Here is a 21308-nt window from a genome sequence, read left to right on the forward strand (position 1 = left end):
AGTAAGTAACAATAATAAATAAAGAACTGAAAGTAGTGACGAGCTTCTCAGCTAAGTCGAAATACAGTACTTTCCAACAGAAAAGGGTAGGCATGCTCTCAAGTTCAACATTTAAAATTTCACAGTAATTTCATATCAAATTTGACTGAAACAGAAAATAATGTTTTTCCGAAATTTCCAAAATAGTGATATATGACACCTGAAAATGCAGCAATTAATGAAATCAAAGCATCCTCTTAGAGTAACAGTCACTCAGTCCTCCCATTCACTCCAACCTCACAGTTACTCTTTTCTCACAGTCACTCATTCCTCACAGTCACTCTTTCCTCACAGTCATTCAGCACTCGGCACTTGACACTCGCACTCAGTAGGTACCTGTGCTCACTGGGAGTGTGCACAGACTCCGGTGGGGCTCCTTCAGTCCAAGCGCTACATCAAGCCAATCATGGCATAAATCAATGAAACATGTTGCGACGTGCAGCCCGATCCATAAATATCCTCATAATTAGGCCCTCTGCCTCACTCAGTCATCAACCTCTCCAGTCTCTCAGGCTCTCAGAAATCATGATAATCAGCCCAAAATTAATAATATGATGTATTAATAAATAACAACAGAGACTAAGATATGATATGAAATAAATAACCATGACTGAGTGTGAAATTACAATTTGAACGTATAATTCAACCACAGAAATGACCCCAGTGAGTGCCAATAATAACAGCATATGTCTAAGCATGATTTTTAATACGAGTCTAAGCTCAATTTTCTTTAGCACATAGAGAATGTACTAGTATCAACAGATTATTCAACTACACATTTCCATGGAATTTGACCAAGTCGCAATTCCTATGGTACACGCCCACACACCCGTCACCTAGCATGTGTGTCACCTCAAAACCAATCACATAACACATAATCTGGGGTTTCATACCCTCAAGACCAATTTTAGAATTGTTACTTACCTCAAATCGCGTAATTCTTTATTCCGCTATACCTTTGCCACGAGAATTAATCTCCGAAAGTCTCATATCTAGCCACAATTAATTCAATTCAGTTAATACCAATTATTGTAATTAATTCTATAAGAAAATACTAATTTTTCCAATAAAATTCAAAATTTAACTCAAAACTTGCCTCGTGGACCCCACGTCTCGGAAGCCCACAAAATTTATAAAATATGAACGTCCATCCAACAACGAGTCCAATCATACAAATTTCACAAAATTTCTACATTAACTCGACCCTCAAATCTTTAATTAAATTCTTTGAAGATTTCTACCATTTTCAACGCAATCTTTACCCATTTGAACTCAACAATATTTCCATAAACCTTATTGGTATGTGTATGTATAAATAATACTCTAACACCCAAGAATCATACTCTTAATCCCCATCTTTTACTCCAAACTCAAAATTAAAGAATTAAGGAAAGAAATTCTTACCTCCTAGATGAAGATCTTGTGGGTTTTCCTTGTCAATCTTTCAAGATTTGAGCAAGACTTGATGAATAATTAGCCTAGGGTTTTCTCTCTCTCTAAAACACTCTCACTTCTCTCTAAAATATCAGATTTTTGCTCCAAAATGAGCTTCAAGGACTATAAATCGAAGTTGGATCGGGTTATAAAAATTCAAAATTGAAGATCCGGAACAGGATATGCGGTCGTATATGCGATCGCAGAATACATATGCGGTCCGCATATCGGCCGCAAAATTGGCCTCCGGAACTGGGAAAAACCTGCCTGGGTTTGCGATCATTATGCAGCCCGCAGACCTGTTCTACGGTCGCATAATGAAACGTAGAACAGTTCTGCTGTCGCATAATGAACCGCAGAACAGTTCTGTGGTCGCATAGTCGACCGCAGAATGGCATCCAAAATGGCCCCTTACCTGCTTCACTCTGCGGCCATTATGCGGTCCGTAGAATGATTCTACGGTCGCATAATGGACCGCATAAATGCATTTCTTTTTACTAATTGATCTACTCCGGCACTACAAAACCTTAATTTTCTTAGCAAAAATTCTCCGGGGTCGTTACATATAAGTCAACATCCGGTCAATATTTTCAATTTAAATTTTAAACTTTGGAACTAAGTATTCCAAATCATTCCAAAACCTCACCGGACCCGAACCAATTACCCTTGGCAAGTCACATAACAAATGTAAGGCATAAATTGAGCAGTAAATGGGAAAATGGGATTGTAATACTCAAAATGACCGATCGGGTCGTTAAAGTACGGATGCAAAAGAAAAAATAAAATGGGTATAATTTAAAAAGGGGAGACCAAATAGGACACCCCATATAATTTTTACCAATTAAATGGTTAAAAGATATGTTGAAAGACATTATGGGTCTAAACCAATACGGACCAATTAACTAAACCCAACAGCTTCAAATAACAATAAAATGAGTTCCCCTCTACAAACAATTTAATTCTCCATAAAGGTACGAACTTATCGTCCTTAGATTAATCATAAATAGTATTTTCCCTTTCTCTTTTCACAAATAAAAAGTTTTCTAAAAAAAAAAAAGAATAATCAAGCACTAGGCAAATTTTAGGTATAAACATAATTCTTTTAAAATATTTAGTTTGTATTAGTTTCATCATTTTAATTAATAACGCAATAATAAGAATAAGGTTATAAATTAGTCCAACATCATTTAACTATCCATATGTGGACTCATTATCTTCAAGCTACAAAGAAGTTTATCTTTTTCACAATAAGGATGAACTAATCTTTTCCATTAATTAATTTCGTCTTAACCAATGTCGGGAAGACTCGCTTCGGTATAAAGACATAAATAAAATGGCAAGGTCGTGAGGACACGTCTTGTTCCAATTCTTTCAATTAATTAAAAGTTGATATTTATTACTTTCGAGTAGGCTCCAATTTTAGGTGCGACGCACGAACTAAGGTCGGGGATACTCGTCTTAGTTAGTGTAAGTCAGTGTCGGGGATACTCGTCCTAATTTGAAATTAATAAAGCCATCAACAATGAAAGCGGACATTGGCAAAACATGAAAACCAAATAAAGCACAATTTATCTAAAATTTATTCAAGCCAAGTTCAAGTCAATAAAGCGACCGTGCTAGAACCACGGGACTCGGAGAATGCCTTACACCTTCTATCCGGTCAACAGAACTCCTTACCTGGACTTTGTTTTCGCAGACCAATAGTAATAGAGTCAAACCTTTCTTTGACTTGGGATTCAAATAAAAGGTGACTTGGAACACCCAAAATCAATTTCAAGTGGTGACTCTGTAAATAAAATAATCCTTACTCAAGTTTATCACTTTAATTGGAAAAACCCTTTTAATCCACATCCATAACACACATATCTTCTTTTAGGGTAAAAAGGGGTGTGAAAGTATGTTGTTGTAGATATATTAATTTGCATTAATTTTGTACGAAATTTATTTTTAAATTTGTATGTTGTTGTACCATCAAATTGTATAATATTAATTTTAAGTACGATGTATCCATTTTAGTGTTGAATTAAATAGGTTTCTTTAATTTGTGATAGATTAGTGTACTCGGTAAGTTAACCAATCAAGTGAAGCAGAATATTTACTAGCCCCGCACGATAGTTATTAACCTCGTAAAATCTTTTGACAAACCAATGAACTATTTCTTCGAATCTTAAATTCCTACGACCTTCTTACTAGGTGTTGAATTCATCTCTTGAAAAAGACTATCAAACTGCAGCATAATCCGATTTTGAATAGAGAACAATACAAACCGAAGTGTCACAAGTTTGAATTCAATAACATTCTTGCACTGTTAGAGTTCCATACTTAGTGGGTAGCAATGTAAAAAAGAAAAGGAAAAACCAGTAACAAATTGGAGGTTACTTCAATAAGTTGATTGGCAAAAGACAACTTTAAGTCTTACCTTATTGAGAGAGAGAGAGAGAGAGAGAGAGAGAGAGAGAGAGAGAGAGAGAGAGAGAGAGACGGTGAGAGAGACGGTGAGAGAGAGTGATGAGGAAAGAAAGAAAAATTGATGAGAGAGGCGGCGGCAGTGAGGAAAGAGGAGAGGAGAGGAGAGAAAAAAGCAAAAGGATGTAACTAAATCCCCTAATTTAAGACAATAATAAGGGATTATATATTATTTATAAGTAATCCTTGTTTAGGGCTGGTAATATACAAAATTAGGACAATTTTGGTAAATAAGTTTCAAAAATTGTATAGGAAGGGAAAATTTCCATAAAAGAAAGGCTAATCTAGTAGTTTGTTATGGGCTTTTTTCACTTTTAGCCCACGCCAGAAACTATTTATATTTGGTAGCCAAAAAAATATATAAAATTTGTATAATTTTTGTATATAACATACAGAATGTATAAATATACAAAAAAAATAAATTTTTTTTTGCTATTATTTTAAGAGCAGTTATACAGTATTTTCCCGTTTGTTATTTCGAAACACCCAATATGAGTCATTCCGTTGGGGATAGGGGTGTCAATGATTCGGTTCGGCACATCAATTTTTCGGTTATTCTATTATGTATAACCAAAATTAGACTTTCGAAACCGTCCCAATCATATCGATTTCTCTTCGGTACCGGTACGGTTCGGTTAATTTTCGTATTTTTTTTTTAAAATATCATGTAAAAGTCACTAGTAGGAGTAGAATGCAATAACATACGTACTTTTATAGGACTTAGCGAAACTCTCTACATATTTTTACATTGAAAGGGTGATGAATTAAGAAAATATGAAAGATAGCTAGAGTATAGATCCATCAACTATTCTACAGCAACGTAAAAGAAACTAAGCAAATTAATACAAAGAAAATATAAATCACACGAGTGGAAAGATATTAACCAAGCTGGGACTCGGACGCAAGAATAAAGTCTATAGAAGATTGAATATTCAAAAAGATAAATCTAAATCATACGAAAGGAAACATATTCAATACATTGTAGTTTGCTACTCATAATCGCTAAAATACCTTGTGTCTTAGCTTGCTAGTGAATATGATGGAAATAATTTAGTTTCAATAGGAGTAGCATAATAGGTTTGGAAATTAGGATTTTGAGTTTAATTAGTTGTTCGCTTGTAACTGTTTTCATAATTCCAAGCCCCAAGAAAAATTTTAATGCGTTATTATTTTTAAAATTAATATATAAATATATTTTTCACATGTAAATTTATTCGATACGGTTCCGTAATTTTTCGGTTCTACCCTAATTATCGGTACGGTTATAGATTTATATAAAAACTTGGGGTTTTATTAAAAGAAACCTAAAATTTAATTCGGTACGTTACGGTTTAGTTAGTTTAGTCGATTTTTAAATATTCATTGACACCCCGTGGGAGAGTAGTTTTTGGTCTCCTTTTTTCTGTCTTTTCCCCCCTTAGATTTGGACTGAGCAATGTGCTTGATGTTTTACACGTACGAAGCAAATGAGAATTCCATAAACCAAGCTGGAGTTTACAACAAAGAGTAATAAAACAAGGGGAATGATTATATATAAACCAAAATCACTAAGTTAAGCAGCATTAGGGAAATCCGACGACCGAGTATATACAAGCTTAAATTAATAAAAGCCCCTTGTATGAGTGAAACTATCAAGGTACGCTTTGCTCTAACTAGAAATTAACATAGAAACAATTAAAATCTTAATTAACTTTCCCATGAAGATCAAAAACAGTGTCTCCGCTGCTAAGTAGCTCCAAGTTTTGTCAAAAACTTTCCTCGTGATTCACCATAAATATCCTCCTTGGACCTCGAACAATGAAAAGGATAAATAATTAAACTAGTTTAAGTTATATACATTCAGGCGCGGCTCAAACATATACACGACTAAAAGTCAAAGTTTGATGTGAGGCCTAAATTTTTAAAAGAAAATTATTAATAATTTTTTTTATAATCGATTTTCTCTAATAATTCCTTTTCAATTAATAATATAGTCAACCCATTTAATCTATCTTAAGACATTGTTAATCTCAGGTAAGATTTTATCAATTATAAGATCTTGAAAACTTTTTTTCTTTGAGGCAACTGTTGTAGAAAAACTCTACTTTTGTATGAAAAGCACTAAGTATTATCTTTTTAAAATACCTATAAATCTATTATTTCCAAAAAAATGGGGCCCCAAAAATTTTGGGGGCGTAAGGCAAAACCTTACTTGGAACAACGTTAGAGCCGGCCATGTATACACTATCAATGTAAAGAATTTTTTATATTATCAGATATTTACTACTAGCAGTAAACTTCCTCAAAATGTGAGATTTTTAATTGTGAAAATAAGATAAGTTAAAGGTGACTTTCTTACACACGATGGTCGATGTATATAAAGAAGCTAGCTACTTTCCATATATATACGTTAATTACCATTCAGAACAACAAGACATACTTAGGAATAAACTCCAAGACCCTTGGTATTTTCTGTTGGCCCTCCCCTATATTTTTTAGCTCATGCCACACTGAAAGAGGCTCTCTCTCTCCCAGTCCAAGGAAGAAAAAAAAGCAAAAACATGGGTTCCATTTCATCTCCTTCACGAAATCCTATTCGATTCCAAGAAAATGAAGATAACTATTATCGTATATATGCCTCTTTTTGTGAAAAAGATTATAATCCTAACGTTAACATGTCGAATTGGATATCATGTTACCATCCTTCGACAAATTCATGGCATCGACTGACATCAATTCCAGACCTTCTTGAGAACCAAGTTCTAAAGGGCTTTTCAATTGTTTCAATTGGCGAAACGATTTACGTTATAGGAGGAAGACATTGTTACAAGGTTGTTGGTGATGAACTTGACGATTCTGTTCATGAAAGGGACATAAATGTGCGATCTTCAGTTCTTAAATACAACACTCGGACGGATACTTGGTCTACTTGTGCACCTTTAGTTACACAGAGATATAACTTTGCATGCACTTGTAAAGATGGTAAAATTTATGTTGCGGGTGGACAAACAACGTTAGACAGTGCCGAGGGTACTTGTTTTGCTGAAGTATATGACCCTGCTATAGATGAATGGAAACCATTACCAAATATGAGCACATTGAGGTACAAATCTGCTGGTGTGGCATGGCAAGGTAATGTTTAGTAGTAGTATTTTGCAATAGGAGTATTAAGGTTACCAATATTAATGTTTGTATGGAGAATTACTTGCATTTTCCTTTAAATAACCTATTCGTATAAATCTTTTTAATATTGCAATAATGCATAGGACTTATACTCTAAAAACGATATTTTTTAAATGTAGTAATTATAAGAAAATGTATGTACTACCATAGCAGAGATTAAGACACTTAGATTCAATCAAGTGTACCATTCAACTCCTTGAATTCGAAGGCTGCAATCGTCGGTGGTTAAGCCGAGTTCACGATCCGCTAGCTACCAGAATTCAACTAATGGAACATCAACCGCTAACCACACACTCAAGAACAAAATATGTTAGGGTTTCTTTCTGATAGCTAGGGAAAGGAGGATTGACCTCGATTTATAAGGAGTGTCTACCATCACAGACCAATTGTTATTTGACCTTGCGTATCCACACACGTAATAATTTAATATTAGGCATTTTGTTTATTCACCACTTGGATCAGGTCACTATCCTTTCAGGTTATAACCAATTAAGGTAAGTTCAAATTCCAAAAGTAATCTTTCACGCCACAAATATTTCCCTTAATTGTTCCGTATTTCTATTTTTTCTAACAGGTAAAATTTATGTGGTGGGAGGATTCGCTAAAAGGGGAAACAGTGACAGCCAAGGACCATATATTATGGAAAGAAGCTCTGCTGAGCTGTACGATCCACAAAAAGAAAAGTGGGATTACGTGGCAAGAATGTGGGACCTGGATATACCACCTAATCAAATAGTGAATGTTAATGGGAAATTATTCAGCTCAGGTGATTGCTTAAATGCATGGAAAGGACATATAGAAGCCTATGATGAAAACCTAAATATGTGGAACATTGTAGATGGGTCACATTCACCAATATCCACGTCAGATGCCACGGAGGCAATTACGTGTCCACCTATGCAAAGAATTTTTTGCACAATGGCGCCTATAGGGACTAAACTCTACTTCTTGGCTGGCTATAAGATGCAAGGGGTGATATCAAGAACCAAGACTGAAGTCCACGTGTTTGACACATCAGCAACTGCTAATGGCTGGAGAAGCTTCGAACCAATTGAAGAAGAAGGAGAGAAGGAGCTTTGTAGTCATTGTTGTGTTCTTAAACTGGATTAGCCATAAATTCATGATTTATTGTTAAATCGGGGAGGTTACTTTTGGAGAAGAATCTGAAGAAAATAGCTACTAGTAATAGAATAAGAACGATCCAAGTGAAGTAGTATAAAGAACAACCGATATCCTGATCATATTGTCCACGTTTACGAAATTAATTATAATTATAATATATAGTGGGTCAATCAAATTTTGTTAGCGAACGAAATGACAGGATTGCATTTGCATGAATATATATATTTTTTGATATATAGAGCTGATTGAATAAATTATTCCCCTAGGTAAAGTTTCTATACGTTTACATGCATGCTTGATTGCCTAAGAAATAAGAGATACCAGCACACGGACGAAGAGAGAGTAGAAGCTACGGGTTCAGCTGAATCAATAATTTTGGTCCAAGCTATGTATTTATTTTTAAAAATTCATTTGAAGGAACGCGTTAATCTAAACACATTAGATTAGTTTGTAAATCGTAAAACGAGAACTTATTTGTTCTCCGTAAAGCGGAAGTGAAAATGGATTGAACCGCGGCTGGAATTACTGATCAGCGGTGATTGTTACGGTGTGTTGGAGCAACCCCCAATTCCACAGTCTAAACCCTTGTTTGGATTGAGAGAGAAAAAGAGCGCGTGGAAGAATACTGCTTAGAGTCACCTTTTTTGTGTACACACTAAGTGTACTTATATAGGGAATATTAGGGTTAACTAATAACCCTATTGGGAGCACCCCTTATGGGTGGACCCAATATTTCCTACATCTCCCACTCACACATAATGGGAGTGCTCATCTAGTCTGAGAAATATATTCTCAACTCATCTCCTAAATCATTCATACAGGGAAGTAGACCGTGCGACCAGCATACTGTGAGAGCTAAGTGTTATACATCTGTTAGGAGTATATAGCCTCTCGTCGAGCGCAAACCTGCAAATGGATCATAAAGTATGTATTACCCTAGATCATATATATCACATTTGATATAGTCTCAAAATATCATATATCATTATTTCTTGTATTCACAATCATAACTCATAAGTTATAATTGGTGCACCAGTAAATACAAATAAATGAGATTCCATCAATGATCTTCCTCTTTTCACGATTCCCTTAACATTAGTATGACTGCTTTCTAGATATGCTCCGCTAGACCGAATTTATATTCATGGTCTTTTGGAAACACACTAAGATAGCTAACATCACACTAAGTCTCAAGTATCTGATCGAAATCTCTAAGGGTACAAAATCTTGAGCTATCATAAAAGCTCTGGGTCTCACACAACAATAAGTTGAGAATGGACTTAAGTTATCCCAATTGGTCGATATTAGCACACATGGTATGAAACATGTGCTACAATATTTTCTCCTTTTTTTTCAAGGAACGTATGTCTTTATCTCATAAAGAATGTTGTACAGATGATATTTAGACTTCATAAGTATCTAAATTTGAGTTCTTTGATCTACAATATCATTTTTAACTCACATCTGGCTCACAAAGTAGACTAGGTGAACGTTTTTTTACCCTAATGACCTTATGTCATTGTTTAAGCGACATTCTAATTTTAAGCGAATAGCTCTCAAATTATCCTTATGATAATTTTGCTTAAAACCATGTCTTATCTCCTCACATCACTAAGATAAGGAGGCGGTTACCTGTGTGAGAAGGCCAACCTCTTGTCTACCAGACATACTTATTAAAAAAAATAAAGAATGCACATAACATTCAACAAAAAAAATATGTATGTATGTAAATCAACTTTATTGATAATCAAAGAACATCGGTTTGTGAACATGGGAAAATGAATAACAAAATAAAGTATCTCAGAGTCTACGTAAGCCTTGAGACCTAGTGTGTCTCACAAATGCATCTCTAAACAAAGGCTTGGTCAATGGATCTGCTAACATATCTTTTGTAGACACATACTTCACATTCACTACCTTGCGTCTAACCATGTCTCTCACATAGTTATACTTGATATCTATATGTTTGGTTTTACAATGAAACTTTGGGACCTTGGTGGAGGATATTACAGCCTCACTGTCATAGTAGACTAATATTGGTTCAGTATTTTCAGTGATATCCAACAAGTGCTCCAAGAACTTTTTCAACCAAACAGCTTCTTGTGTTGCTGATGCGAGAGCCACGTATTCGGCTTCCATCGTAGATAGTGATACACATGATTGTTTCTTACTGCTCCATGATATGGCGCCATCACTGAGTAAGAAAACATATCCTGAGGTAGACTTCCTATCGTCTAGATCTCCTCCATGATCAACATCCTTGTATCCAACTAATCGCAGATCCTTGCCGCCTTGATAACAAAGGGCATAATTAGCAGTTCCCTTCAGATATCTCATAATCCTCTTTACTTCTTGCCAATATGCTAAACCTGGGTCGGTTTAATATCTACTTACCAAGCCAACTTCTTAACAGATATCAGGTCTAGTGCACACCATAGCATACATTAGACTTCCGACTGCGCTCCTATAAGGAACTCGACTCATTCTTTCTGTCTCTTCAGGAGTCTTAGGACACATCTGACTTCCCAAGGTATGTCCTTTACTCATATGAGTTTCAACTGGGCTACTATTTTGCATATTGAATCGTTCAAGAACTTTTCCAATGTAATTTTCTTGTGAGAGATACAATAGTTTCTTTGGATGATCTCTTGAAATCTTAACTCCAAGAATATATGCATCTTCACCCATATCTTTCATCTCAATTTGAGATGATAACCATGACTTTATCTCGGTTATAAACTCCTTATCATTTCCAGCTATAAGTATGTCATCTACATATAATGTTAAAATTACAAGCTTGTTTCTTGATCTCTTGGTATAAACGCAATGGTCTTCATCCATCATGGTAAAACCATTGGATACAAGAACATTCTGAAAGCGTACATACCACTGCCTTGAATATTGTTTGAGGCCATAAATAGACTTCAAAAGTCTATAAACCTTTTGTTCGTGGCCCTTTTCAATGAAACACTTAGGTTATTCCATATAGATTTCTTCATCAAGTTCTCCATTGAGAAAGGCAGTCTTTACATCCATCTGATGTAATTCAAGATCCAAGTTTGCAACAATAGCTAGAACCAGGCGAACTGAGGTAAATCGTACAGCAGGCGAGAAAGTCTCTTCGTAGTCTATTCCTTTCTACTGTGTATACCCTTTCGCCACCAGTCTAGCCTTATATCTCTCAACTGTGCTATTAGCCTTGAGCTTAATTTTGAGAACCCATTTGCTCCCAATTGCTTTGCGTCCTTCAGGGAGATCAACTAGTTCCCAAATTTTGTTGGCTCTCATAGACTCCAATTCATCTTCCATTGCTTTTGTCCATTTATCCTTAGAAGGGCATGAGAGAGCCTATTTTACATTTTTAGGCTCGTTTTCTTCTTGTAGGATCATCATAAATAGTTCGCCGCCTTCAACATCAAATAGTCCGCGGGGAATCTTTTTACGAGAACCACGTCTTATTTGTGATTCATCATTGTTCCTATTTGGATCAATGTTGCTCCCACTCGGATCAAGATCATTCATCGTTCTCCCACTTGGAACAAGATTTGTGACCATCTCGCTCCCACTTGGAACAAGATCCATTTGGTCACTTCCACTAAATATAGAAGGATCACTTTCATTCACATCTAATGATGAAGGAGGTCTTTGATGAGAAACTAATTCATCATCTGCTAAAGTTCTCCCACTCAAATGAAGTGATCCTTTTACTTCTTGATCCATTATCTCAAATAAGGTTAGGTCTTGACCTACCTCTCCCTTCTTAGGGAACTCATCCTCTAAGAATGTGACATCTCGTGATTCAAACTCAGTTACACTCCCACTGTCTTGCTGACCTATAAACACATAACCCTTTGAAGTTTTAGAGTATCTTATAAAGATATTTTTCTTTCCCCTCAGGCCCAATTTGCCATATTTGTGAGAGGAATCATGTGTATAGGCAGCACAAACCCAAGGTCTTAATATACTCAGGTCAGGTTGTCTTCCAGTCCATAACTCATATGGAGTAGTAGTAACTGATTTTGTAGGCTCTCGGTTAAGCACAAAGGTAGCAGTAAGCAACGCATCACCCCAGTAACTTATTGGGAGGTTAGCTTGTGCTATCATTGACCTAACCATTTCTAGGAGCGTTCTGTTTCTTCTCTCCGCAACACCATTTTGTTGTGGAGTATTTAGGATAGTCAACTGATGAACTATTCCATTTTCATCACATAAATTATTAAACTGAGTTGATAAATATTCACGACCACGATCAGTTCGAAGAGATTTTATGTTTTTGTCTAATTGATTTTCCACTAAGCTCATATAGCTTTTGAAGCAACTTATTGCTTCTGATTTGTAGGAAATTAAATAGACATAACTGAAACGGGTAAAGTCATCAATAAATGTGATGAAATAACTTACTCCATGCCTAGTCCTAACATTCATAGGCCCACAGATGTCTGAATGGACTAATTGCAAAGGATATTCAGCTCTAGTTACCTGACCAAAAAGTTTTCTTGCATATTTTCCAGCTAGATAATTTTCACAAGTTTCCATTCCACATGTTCAATGCTGGAAAGCAAACCTTGTTTTGCTAAACTTTGCATTCTTTATTGGCCAATATGACCAAGTCTAGCATGACATATGTTTACATCACTATCATATTTATGTGAAGAAACAAACATAGAAAAACTAGCATTATTATTAAATGAATCATAATCCAAATCCATAATAATTAAACCTCCGGTCACATGACCAAAACCATATAAAGTTGAACCAAAAGTCAACTTGGCAAAATTGCCATGACAAAACAAGTCAAATCCTAACTTAGCAAAACTGAAACTGAAATAACATTCCGGTGAATTATTGATGCAAAGAGAACATCATGTAGTATTAGGTCTCGACCACAACGCAGGACTAACTTGCATGTACTGATCCCTTCAACAGCAACTTTATTGTTGTTGCCTATATATATCCACTTTGCTCCATGTGAAACTCGCGGAAATTCGACAAAAGCACTGCGTTCCCAGGCTATGTGGTCCATTGCTCTTGAGTCTACAATCCACAAAGGATTAGATTCAGTTAGAAAAATAGAACTAGAAATACAAAGTTCACTAATTCGAGTATCGTGAAATACCTTTCTAGGAGTCTCAGAGCAATCTCTGGCATAGTGACCCATCTTGTCACAATTATAGCATTTCACTTTAGCAACTTTGACGCGTTTGGGATGTCTGTTCTTGCCTTTTTCATTCTTTGCTCTTTTAGCAGGCTGAACTTGAGGTGGCCCTCTCTTCTTTCCCCAGTTCCTTTTCTTTGGATCACTCTTGGTTTTGGAGGTTATTGCCATGTGCAACTTAGCTATTGGCTTTGCAGCCTCAAGTCGTTCCTCCTCTAACTCAAGGTGTCTCCGGATATCTTCCAGAGTTGTGATTCTTTCATTATGGGTCAAATGCATTTTTATATGATCCCAAGAACTAGGTAAAGAGCGTATGACAACTTGGATTTGTTGTTCATCAGTCAACACATGACCAGCATCTTTCAACTCCCCGATCATATTTGCCATTTGCCTCAGATGTGTTTTCATTGAATGTTCTCGGCGTTTCTTATATAAATAAAATTTGATCGTTAAAGATCGCAGTCTTGCAGTGGAACAGGTACCAAACCTTTATCTCAAAGCATTCCAAAGATCCATAGCTCTTTGTTGATTCTTAAACTCCCTTAGAATATCATCATCTAAGGTTCTCAACAACGTAATGCGAGCGATGGAGTTCTTTTTCTTCCAACTATCATAGGCTTCACGCTCACGCCTATGCTGAGCAGTGTTGCCTTCCTCAGGCTCATTCATGACATTGTTGATGGCCTCCAGAGCCTCTTGCTCCTCTAGCACATACTGGACTTTCAAGCTCCAGGTTTCATAGTTGTCACCATTGAGTTTCAACCCTTTGTTGAGCTCAGCAACAATGTTTTTTGAAGCAGTAGTCATTCTTTAACAAAATAAAAACTAATATGAGGATCATGTAAAAAAAAATAACGCAAGGCACGATGTTCTGTATACATACATATTATGACACTAAGCATCAATTGGTTAAGTTAATAAACACATATATTAATTATGGAGTCGAAAGTTCTCTACGTTCCCAATTATCGTCCAAGAATTAAAATATTATGAAAATTAACCTATTCAATTATCTAGCTAAGTATCTTAATCATGTTTAAGACAACATAATCATCTTCCATGATTTTATAATCCCACGTGGATCATAAGTTAACAAATAACTTATATTAGCATGCGAATAAAATTAATGTCAAATTAATTAACATTTATTACATGTTATATCAATTCACATAAAATTTACTTTAATGTTAAACTAATTAACATATTATACATGTCAAACAAATTAACAATTATTGTTAATATTAAACTAATTAATATTGATTTCATGCTAACTAAATTAACATAAAGCATGTGTTAAACTAATTAGCCAAAGTAATGTTAAAACAATTAACATTTTTAGCATGTTAAACAAATTAAAAAATGAATTTAATGTTAAATACATTAACATTTCTAGCAATTGGGATGATAAAATAATCATAGTTTTCAAAAAAAAATATAAATACTAAATTTATATTCTGAAAATTAAGTCTATATGACTAATTTCCAAAATTTGAAATTTCTAAAAAACGGAACTTAATTTAAAAATTTTTAGTTGAGCCATTAGCCCAAAATAAAATTAAACAAGACATATAAAAGTGGGTCATTAACCCAATGTCTTAAATCTGCCACAAACAAACAGGGCAATTTCGGGTGGGCCTTTAACCCAATTACTAAATCTGTCAACTTTGAAAGAAAAGGAACCATGCAACATTTGAAACCCAAACTTCAAAAAAAGAAGAAGTCCATGCTTCCTTAACTTCAGCATAGAGGTTACCCACGTTTTTTTATTTATTTATTTATTATTAAAGCAGATTTTAAAGGAGAGAGAAACCCTAAATTTCTTCTCCCCTTTCTCTTAATTCACAGCCACCACTTTCACAGACATTGCAAGAGAGAAGACTTTTTCTTCCTTCTTCCTTTCCATCTCTGTTTTGACATTTACATAAGGGAAGCCATTGCTTCATCTCCTACCTCTTTTATTGTTGGCGCCGCTGCTCTTTATAAAAGAAGAAAAACATTTGTTTCTTCTTCTTTACCATCTCTAATGTTTTGCCATAGTCATTGGAGCACAAATGTAACAACCCGACTTATCATTTTGAGTAATTACTCTCCTTTCAACTATTTGAACTCTTGAATAACTTCCTACGAGGTATTATGACTTGTACGCAAAATTTGAGTTCATTTCGGATTGATTTGCTATGTTTGGACATCGTTTCTTCATGAATAGGTGGTATTCCATTAAGAAACTGAGCTCCAAATTCAGTTTTGATTGAACCATTAGATCCGTATTGAAATTTTGGAGCCATAGCAAAAAGAATCGTCGAATTCTGACATCGTATGAGAGAGTTATGCCCATTTCTGTATCGGAGGAGATTTCCCGTCGCCGCGAGCGCCCAGGGTAGCATGGGGTGCTAGCCCTGGCGCTGGAAATTTTTGGGTACTGGAAACTGCGCCACAGGTAGCGCCCCACGCTACCTGTGACACTCAAAAATACCATAGGCTCTATAAACGGGTTTTTTGACCATTTTTGATAAAAAATAGAGTTGGGGAGCTCGATTTGGGCGATATTTGGGCGATTTTCACGGGTAAACATTGGGGTAATATTCCTTATCCTATATTGATTATATTTCATGATTCCATACTTATTTATATCATGAATCCGTGAATTTATGGAAGCAAAATCAGATTTTTGTAAAATCTTCAAAAAATATAAAATGAAAATTTGAAGGTCAATCCGATATCGGAATTTGATAAAATTGGTATGGGTGGACTTGTAATTGAATAAGTTATCGAATTTTATGAGTTTTATCAGATTCTGAGATATGGGTCCCACGGGCTATTTTTGAGTTAAATTTCGGATTTTGTTGGAAAAAAATTGTATTCTTATATGGAATTAATTCCTACGATCGTGTTGAGTATATTGAATTAATTGTGAATAGATTTGGAGCTTTTGGACACCGAGTCCAGAGACGAGGGCATCCCGAAGTAGGATTTTACGATGTTTAGGTAAGTAACAGTTTTAACTCTGGCTTTGAGAGTATAAACCCGGAGATTTGACATCACGTGATTGTTTGGAAGTGATACCCACGCTAGGTGACGAGCGTGTGGGTGTGCAACGCGAGGGATTGAGACTTGTTCCATCCCGTGAGGTTGTGAGGCCTAATGGCTATTATCTGTGGTTATGTATTTATTTGTTGTTCAACTTGTTTGCCTTTATGTTAGAGATCATGCTTAGGCTTTATTCATGCTCACATTATTGGTACTAAGTTAGAGAAAATATTGTACATGTTACCTCAGTCTCTATTATTTTGCTAAAATATGGTGGTACTTGATCTTGGATGTGTTCCCTTATTTGTTGGTATGATGAGGCTAGTGAGGTACATGATTGAGTGAGGCCGAGGGCCTGGTTGTGAGAATATTAATACCATAGCGTGTGAGTTGTCCGCGTAGCACGTGAGTTGACCGTGCAGATCCAGGTATTGATACCATAGCGCGTGAGTTGTCCGCGTAGCACGTGAGTTGACCGTGCGGATCCAGGTATTGATATTGATTGAGTGAGGTCGAGGGCCTGGTTGTGAGGATATTAATACCATAGCGCGTGAGTTGTCCGCGTAGCACGTGAGTTGACCGTGCGGGTCTAGGTAGTGATACCATAGTGCGTGAGTTGTCCGCGTAGCACGTGAGTTGACCGTGCGAATCCAGGTATTGATATTGAGTGAGTGAGGCCAAGGGCCTGGTTGTGAGGATATTAATATCATAGCGTGTGAGTTGTTCGCGTAGCACGTGAGTTGACCATGCGGATCCAGGTATTGATATGATGGCACGTGAGTTGTCTGTACTTAGTGCTTGGGCTTTGGAAGCCCCTTCGGAGTCTGTATACACCCCCAGTGAGCGCAGAGTGTTGAGTGTTTTGAGTATTGAGTGTTGAGTGCGAGTGGTGAGTGATAGTGTGACACTGCTGTGAGGTTGTATTTAATTATACTGTTGCTGCATTTATCTGTTAAACTTCTTTGTGGCATTTACAGAGTTATGGAATTACCTGTTTATTTCCGTTTATTTTTAAATTGTGAAAATAAATAATTGGACTGTTTTACTTAGCTCGTCAGTACTGCTCAGTTCCTTAGTTATTTCTGTTACTACTGAGTCGGTTGTACTCATACTACACCCTGCACTTTATGTGCAGATCCAGGTGAGTTAGAGCGCGATGATTGTTGAATTCTGTGGAGATTATAAGGTAGTTTCTAGCATCCGCAGGACCTTGTTATGCCTTTTATCATTTCTTCTTTTGGATTGTATTGACAGTTAGACAGTTTCATTTCTTAGTTCATAGATTTAGACGCTCATGACTTAGTAACACCCTGATGTTTTGGAGATCATTTTCGTATTTCTAAAAATATATTTAGAGTTGATTTAGTTATGAGAAATTCAAGTGTTGAAATGTTTTATTAAATTCTTATAATCGGTTTAGTAGTAATATTTTGGGAAGTAGGCTTGCCTTGTAACACGATAGGCGCCATCACGACCAGGGTCAGATTTAGGGTCGTGACAAGTTGGTATCATAGCCCTAGGTTACATAGGTCTCACGAGTCATGAGCAGGTTTAGTAGAGTCTTGCGGATCGGTATGGAGACGTCTGTACTTATCTTCGAGAGGCTGCAGAACCCTTAGGAAATTTCACATTCTTGGATTCTTATCGTGCGGTATTGATTCAACTTGAAGTGCAACTCTTTAAATTCCTTCCACGTATTCATATGTGCACATGAGCGCTCAGTATCAGTTGTGCCTCGATGGCTTGTGATTCCCTGGATGAGGTGCGAGATATGATTTATGTGTGTTGATGTTGGGCCATTCTGGAGGACTCGAGGCCGAGGTTTGACTATAGCTTGAGCACTGAGGTATTGACTATGTGAGCGCATGCTTGTGGTACTTTTGGGGATATTTAAGAGAGTATTCAACGGCTTATGAGCCTTAGGGCAGTGTGGTTTTATGCTTGGGTCTCGTGTGGTGAGTCTGGGTAGAATATTGTGGCATTATGGTGGGGCAAAGTATCAATTCGAAGGTAATTCCATAGGGACTCGGGTAGATAGGACATCTTGGTAGTAGGTTGGATCGGCATAGTAATGTGTATGATTAGTTCTTTCGGTGTGTATGAGGTAATGAGTTCTATAGGTGTTTTGTGGCAATGTCCTTGGGTTTTTGGTGGCATGCGTAGCTTGGTTGAGTTAGAAGGATTCCGTCCTGAAGGATTGGTTTTGAGGTATTGGGGTTCGGAGAGAGTTTTTGATAGTTTCTACCATGGTTAGAGATGTGTATTTTCTACTGGCATGATGAGCATGTGATTTCATCTTAAGTTATGGCTATGACTGGAGACAACTTGTTCAGACTTATACAGTGTGTAGGTTGCAGGATTCAGATCTTATAAGGAAAAAAAAAACAAATTGAGAAATTTCACTTATGTTGTGTTATAAGACCTACATTGGATAAGGGTAGCATGGGATCACCCCCGGTATGTGCATGGGAAAGTTACGCAACGATTTGATGGCTTTTTGAACAACTCTGGGCACGTTTGAGGACGAACGTATATTTAAGTTGGGGAGAATGTAATGACCCGACTTATCATTTTGAGTAATTACTCTCCTTTCAACTATTTGAACTCTTGAATAACTTCCTACGAGGTATTATGACTTGTACACAAAATTTGAGTTCATTTCGGATTGATTTGCTATGTTTGGACATCGTTTCTTCAAGAATACGTGGTATCCCATTAATAAAATGAGCTCCAAATTCATTTTTGATTGAATTATTAGATCCGTATTGAAATTTTGGAGCCATAGCAAAAAGAATCGTCGAATTCGGACATCGTATGAGAGAGTTATGCCCATTTCTGTATCGGAGGAGATTTCCCGTCGCCGCGAGCACCCAGGGTAGCGTGGGGCGCTAGCCCAGGCGATGAGAATTTTTGGGTACTGAAAACTGTGCCACAGGCAGCGCCCCACGCTACCTGTGACACTCAAAAACACCAGAGGCTCTATAAACGGGTTTTTCTACCACTTTTGACAAAAATAGAGTTGGGGAGCTCGGTTTGGGCGATATTCACGGGTAAACATTGGGGTAAGTGTTCCTTATCCTATATTGATTATATTTCATGATTCCATACTCATTTATATTATGAATCCGTGAATTTATGGAAGCAAAATCAGATTTTTGTAAAATCTTCCAAAAAGGTAAAATGAAGATTTAAAGGTCAATCCGATATCGGAATTTGATAAAATTGGTATGGGTGGAATTGTAATTGAATGGGTTATCGGATTTTGTGAGTTTCGTCGGATTCCGAGACATGGGTCCCACAGGCAATTTTTGAGTTAAATTTCGGATTTTGTTGGAAAGAAATTTGTATTCTTATATGGAATTAATTCCTACGATCGTGTTGAGTATATTGAATTAATTGTGAATAGATTTGGAGCTTTTGGAGACTGAGTCCAGAGACGAGGGCATCCCGGAGTAGGATTTTACGCTGTTTAGGTAAGTAACCGTTTTAACTCTGGCTTTGAGAGTATAAACCCGGAGATTTGACATCACGTGATTGTTTGGAAGTGCTACCCATGCTAGGTGACGAGCGTGTGGGTGTGCACCGCGAGGGATTGAGACTTGTTCCATCCCGTGAGGTTGTGAGGCCTAATGGATATTATCTGTGGTTATGTGTTTATTTATTGTTGAACTTGTTTGCCTTCATGTTAGAGATCATACTTAGGCTTTATTCATGCTCACATTATTGGTACTAAGTCAGAGAAAATATTGTACATGTTACCTCAGTCTCTATTATTTTGCTAAAATATGGTGGTACTTGATGTGGGTTGTGTTCCCTTATTTGTTGGTGATGATGAGGCTAGTGAGGTACATGATTGAGTGAGGCCGAGGGCCTGGTTGTGAGAATATTAATACCATAGCGCATGAGTTATCCGTGTAGCACGTGAGTTGACCGTGCGGATCCAGGTATTGATACCATAGCGCGTGAGTTGTCCGCGTAGCACGTGAGTTGATCGTGCGGATCCAGGTATTGATATTGATTGAGTGAGGCCGAGGGCCTGGTTGTGAGGATATTAATACCATAGCGCGTGAGTTATCCGCGTAGCACGTGAGTTGACCGTGCGGGTCCAGGTAGTGATACCATAGCGCGTGTGTTGTCCGCGTAGCACGTGAGTTGACCATGCGGATCGAGGTATTGATATTGAGTGAGTGAGGCCGAGGGCCTGGTTGTGAGGATATTAATACCATAGCGCGTGAGTTGTCCGCATAGCACATGAGTTTACCGTGCGGGTCCAGGTATTGATACCATAGCGCATGAGTTGTCCGCGTAGTACGTGAGTTGACCGTGCAGATTCAGGTATTGATATGATGGCACGTGAGTTATCCGTGCTTAGCGCTTGGGCTTTGGGAGCCCCTCCAGAGTCTGTACACACCCCCAGTGAGCACAGAGTGTTGAGTGTTTTGAGTATTGAGTGTTGAGTGCGAATGGTGAGTGATAGTGTGACACAACTGTGAGGTTGTATTTATTTATATTGTTGTTGTATTTATCTGTTAAACTTCTTTGTGGCATTTACAGAGTTATGGAATTACCTGTTTATTTCCGTTTATTTTTAAATTATGAAAATAAATAATTGGACTGTTTTACTTAGCTCGTCACTACTGCTCAGTTCCTTAGTTATTTCTGTTACTACTGAGTTGGTTGTACTCATACTACACCCTGCACTTTATGTGCAAATCCAGGTGAGTTAGAGCGCGACGATTGTTGAATTCTGTAGAGATTGCAAGGTAGCTGCTAGCATCCGCAGGACCTTGTTACGCCTTTTATCATTTCTTCTTTTGGATTGTATTGACAGTTAGACAGTTTCATTTCTTAGTTCATAGATTTAGACACTCGTGACTTAGTGACACCTCGATGTTTTGGGGAT

General features: G+C 36.9%; 1 protein-coding gene across 1 annotated transcript; it reads left to right on the top strand.

The window, feature by feature from the left end:
• Positions 1 to 6435: 6435 nt before the first annotated feature.
• On the top strand, positions 6436 to 8457 carry LOC104086804 (uncharacterized). The gene is made up of 2 exons (XM_009591143.4): positions 6436 to 7050; positions 7676 to 8457. The coding sequence occupies exons 1-2, from the start codon at positions 6480 to 6482 to the stop codon at positions 8209 to 8211; spliced, it is 1107 nt and encodes a 368-aa protein (XP_009589438.3). The 5' UTR covers positions 6436 to 6479; the 3' UTR covers positions 8212 to 8457.
• Positions 8458 to 21308: the final 12851 nt, after the last annotated feature.

This window comes from Nicotiana tomentosiformis, chromosome 7 (genome assembly GCF_000390325.3).
Source record: "Nicotiana tomentosiformis chromosome 7, ASM39032v3, whole genome shotgun sequence".
Lineage (NCBI taxonomy): Eukaryota > Viridiplantae > Streptophyta > Magnoliopsida > Solanales > Solanaceae > Nicotiana > Nicotiana tomentosiformis.

Excerpts from the sequence above, each read along its gene's own strand:
- LOC104086804 (XM_009591143.4), top strand. The coding sequence starts at position 6,480 with ATGGGTTCCATTTCATCTCCTTCACGAAATCCTATTCGATTCCAAGAA. Across the intron at positions 7,051-7,675 it reads TGCTGGTGTGGCATGGCAAG|GTAAAATTTATGTGGTGGGA; the intron begins GTAATGTTTAGT and ends TTTTTCTAACAG.